The sequence below is a fragment of the Calidris pugnax genome, unplaced genomic scaffold (assembly GCF_001431845.1).
Source record: "Calidris pugnax isolate Ruff unplaced genomic scaffold, ASM143184v1 scaffold83, whole genome shotgun sequence".
Classification (NCBI taxonomy): Eukaryota; Metazoa; Chordata; class Aves; order Charadriiformes; family Scolopacidae; genus Calidris; species Calidris pugnax.
In genome coordinates, this window is record NW_015090802.1 from 47,157 (window position 1) to 51,370 (window position 4,214).

The 4,214-nt window shown below is 54.8% G+C and overlaps 1 protein-coding gene across 2 annotated transcripts in view; it reads right to left on the reverse strand.

Annotated features, from left to right (window-relative positions):
* The window catches only part of L3MBTL1 (l(3)mbt-like 1 (Drosophila)), a 33,345-nt gene that overhangs the window by 16,210 nt on the left and 12,921 nt on the right, over positions 1-4,214 (reverse strand). Inside the window, exons 10-11 of one of the 2 annotated variants that reach the window (XM_014937563.1) lie at positions 3,202-3,337; positions 256-347 (exon numbers count right to left, since the gene is read on the reverse strand). In XM_014937563.1, coding sequence (XP_014793049.1) covers positions 256-347; positions 3,202-3,337 — 228 coding nt within the window. Of the gene's footprint in view, positions 1-255; positions 357-3,201; positions 3,338-4,214 lie in introns of both variants that reach the window. The other variant, XM_014937562.1, reaches the window with a different exon arrangement.

A 4,214-nucleotide genomic window follows, 5' to 3' on the forward strand; every position in this document is an offset into this window, starting at 1 on the left:
CACCTTAATAAATCTTTCTCTGCTTCCCTCTAACTAGTGAAGTTAATCACTCCGTCCGCGACACCCCCCATGGCTCTGCTGCGTCAGGGTGAGAGACCAACGAGGCTGGGGCACGATGGCTGCTCCACAGCAGCCTCCTGCCCCTACGAACTGGAAGAAAACTCCCCGTTTGCTTGACTGAGGTCATCTCATGCAGTGACACACAGGATTGTACAAACCTGCAGGCTCTGGCAGGAAGGAGAAGCTGCTACTCACAGTGTTTCGGACCATGAAGAGGTGCTTAGGAGCAGCCTGAGCCTTTGTTATCTTCAGGTAGTTTGTCCAGCTGAATTCTTCTTCCTTATAACCTACAACCCCTCAAGAAGAGAAATGAGAGCAGCAAATTCACAGAGAGCAGCCAGGAGGCTGTGGGGCCAAGCCCAGCTATCCCTGACCAGCCCTCACCCTGCCAGGCATGTCCTGTGTGGGTGGATGGGGTCTATAGCAGCCCTGGGAACCCCAAAGCCCATGGCTTAGGCCCAATGGCTGATTTTGAAGGGGTGCTAGGAAACATTAGCCCTGGATTGGAAATCCAGAGGTCAGCTCCTCCCTGGAAAGCATCAGTCCCACCTGCCTTGGGACATAGCTGGCTCCAGCCTGGCATGGGGACATCTAGAGTGACAGGGCTTTGCTCGGTCCAATTTTAGGGCAGAGACTGCAGAGGTGGGTGCCAGAAAGGTTGCCCTGCAGAACCTCCCCCAGCACAGCAGCAGCCCCTCCTGGCCCTCACAGAGCCACCCTGTCCCCATCTCCAGCTCTACATTCAGTGCCCACTACTTGTCCCCCTCCTTCAACAGGACGCACCAATTGAGACTCATTAACTCCTTAACTCCTTACCTTTTGGTGGCTGGAGTTTGTGCCCCGTCTCCTCGAACCAGCCAGCGGGATGGATGTCAGGGGAGTCAGCATTCAGCCAGAAATCATGGCACTCAGAGTAGCCATCAAAGTGGAGGCGCATCCGGTAACCGCACACCTACCAGCAGGGAGGGCAAGGAAAGGAAAGGACCATGGACTATGGAAACCTCCTGCTGTCCCTGGCCGAGCATCGCAGGCACCTCCCCTCCCGCACGCAATCTCAGCGGATCACTTATGGAAGCCAAGGATCATCATAGGTCAGTGCCCAAATTGGAAGGCACGCACCAGTCCCAAAAGATGTCCAGCACGGAACAACATAAGTGCAAGGCCACCACAAGCCAGCCCTGAGACGGGAGGTTCAGGCTGGTGCCCGAGATGCCATGGTGGGGCACCTTGCTGGGTCCAGGAAGTGCAAGGATTCCTTGGGGGAGATGCTGGCACGGGGATTTTGGCTAAATGCCATGCTGCTTTGGTGAAATCTCTGCAGCAGCAAGAACAGCAGCCGCCATTGCACAGCTGATCTCCCTGGCTGCCTGGGGAGCACTGTGAGACGAGGCTGGTTCGGCTGCCACATGGCTCGGGGGAGAGCCCCACAGAGAGAGAGGACCTCCACAGGCACAAGGAAGAGCAATGGAATGCCTCCACACCCTCCAGAAAAATACTGTCTGGAGTGGGGACCTAGAAATTTTGTTGCCATGAAAATATGACTATAGGTCAATTATCTTACTGTATAAATAGTGGACAGCCCAAGAGCCCCTTTGAGCTCTCCTGTATGGCAGCGGGCTGCACGCCAGGATCTCCCCTTTGGTGAGGACACTCGCTTAAGGTTCTACTCCTCGAGGTTGAGGGAAACCTTGCCGCAACAGATTCTCAGTAAGTGACTAATAGCATGCTGAACTTTGAAATTTTATCTAAGTCATGTAAAGGATTAATTGTGCATATATAATCCTTTAGACATAAACCATTGACCAAGTCTGGGACTAGGATTGGATCCAGCCGCCCCCAGACTCCTCTCTGAGAAGGAGTTTAGAAAGCCAGGGGGTCCTTTCTGAACCTCCTGACTCAACGGGAGGGTCTCCCTGACAGCTTGTCTGACCCTGTCCTCTGGGCAGTAAATAATAGAGTGTACCCTGACATCGAATCTTGTAAAACACTATCGCATTTACCACTGGTTTTATCACACTACTGGTTTTGTTAAATCACTGTTTCACCTTAATAAATCTTTCTCTGCTTCACTCTAACTAGTGAAGTTAATCACTCTGTCCGCGACACCCCCCATGGCTCTGCTGCGTCAGGGTGAGAGACCAACGAGGCCGGGGCACGATGGCTGCTCCACAGCAGCCTCCTGCCCCTACGAACTGGAAGAAAACTCCCCGTTTGCTTGACTGAGGTCATCTCATGCAGTGACACACAGGCGAGGGCCCAAAGCCCGTCTCCTCCACAGGCCAGCTGACAGCACCTCCCCTCCCACAGAGCCTCCCACCACGCAGGAGTGAGGAGGAACCAAGGAACATGGGGACTGGAGGTGCCTTACCTCAGCCACTGTCAGGATAAAGTACATAGATGGGTGCTGCGGATCGATCCCCTCCAGCTTCATCCCCACTTTAAAGCCATTCTTGTGCTGGGAAGCTACTTGGTACTGGAAACAAAAATTAAACTACAATGTAAAAAACAGCACAGGTAGTTGGGTCCAGAACCATCCCAAAAAGCAACCATCAGGCAATGGGAGCTGCTGGGACCAGGAGATCGTGGGCCACAGGTTATGTTGTCCAAATTTTAATTCTTTTCCCATAGGAAAACACATTCTTCCACCTCCTCGTGGGTTTGTGTCTCTTGCTACTGGCAGGGCAGGGTGTCCCAGGGCGAAGAGTAGGAGAGTGGGGCACGGGCCAGGCTCCTCTGGAACTCTGGCAACCAGAGGCCTGGGAGCAGGGGAGCAGTGCAGCAAGGTGAGCCCAGGAGAGCCCAACGCCTGCTTTGAGGAAGGGCTGGAAAGGCTCCAGCACCCTGCCAGAGCCACAGGAGTGTCCGAAGCAAATGTGGGGTGCTTGGGATGGGGGACAGCACCCCGCTGGGGAGCGGGACTCGGGGCAAATCAAAACTGGAGGCTGACTGGTCATCTCCAGGTAAAGATGGGAGCTTGCTTACCGCTCAGAGCCCCGCAAAATAGGGAAGCAAGGAAGAGAGGAGAAGGAGGAGGGGTGGGAAAAAAAACCCATCTCCAGCTCTACATTCAGTGCCCACTACTTGTCCCCCTCCTTCAACAGGACGCACCAATTGAGACTCATTAACTCCTTAACTCCTTACCTTTTGGTGGCTGGAGTTTGTGCCCCGTCTCCTCGAACCAGCCAGCGGGATGGATGTCGGGGGAGTCAGCATTCAGCCAGAAATCATGGCACTCAGAGTAGCCATCAAAGTGGAGGCGCATCCGGTAACCGCACACCTACCAGCAGGGAGGGCAAGGAAAGGAAAGGACCATGGACTATGGAAACCTCCTGCTGTCCCTGGCCGAGCATCGCAGGCACCTCCCCTCCCGCACGCAATCTCAGCGGATCACTTAGGGAAGCCAAGGATCATCATAGGTCAGTGCTCAAATCGGAAGGCACGCACCAGTCCCAAAAGATGTCCAGCACAGAACAACATAAGTGCAAGGCCACCACAAGCCAGCCCTGAGACGGGAGGTTCAGGCTGGTGCCCGAGATGCCATGGTGGGGCACCTTGCTGGGTCCAGGAAGTGCAAGGATTCCTTTTTCTGCACCTGGGGGAGATGCTGGCACGGGGATTTTGGCTAAATGCCATGCTGCTTTGGTGAAATCTCTGCAGCAGCAAGAACAGCAGCTGCCATTGCACAGCTGATCTCCCTGGCTGCCTGGGGAGCACTGTGAGACGAGGCTGGTTCGGCTGCCACATGGCTCGGGGGAGAGCCCCACAGAGAGAGAGGACCTCCACAGGCACAAGGAAGAGCAATGGAATGCCTCCACACCCTCCAGACCTGTCTGAGGGGCATCAGCTCAAAGATAAGAAGCTGTTGCCATCACCACAGTCTCCCCCTGTGGCGGTGTTGTGTCCTCCCCACCCCCCCCGTCCCCCGGCTCCTGCCCGGCCTTGGCCACCGCGGCCATCACAACAGCAGCTGTGAGAACTTGCACCCGGTCTCTGGGGGATGGCTGGCAGCAGAGTCAAAATAATGTCTGGAGTGGGGACCTAGAAATTTTGTTGCCATGAAAATATGACTATAGGTCAATTATCTTACTGTATAAATAGTGGACAGCCCAAGAGCCCTTTGAGCTCTCCTGTAGGGCAGCAGGCTGCACGCCAGG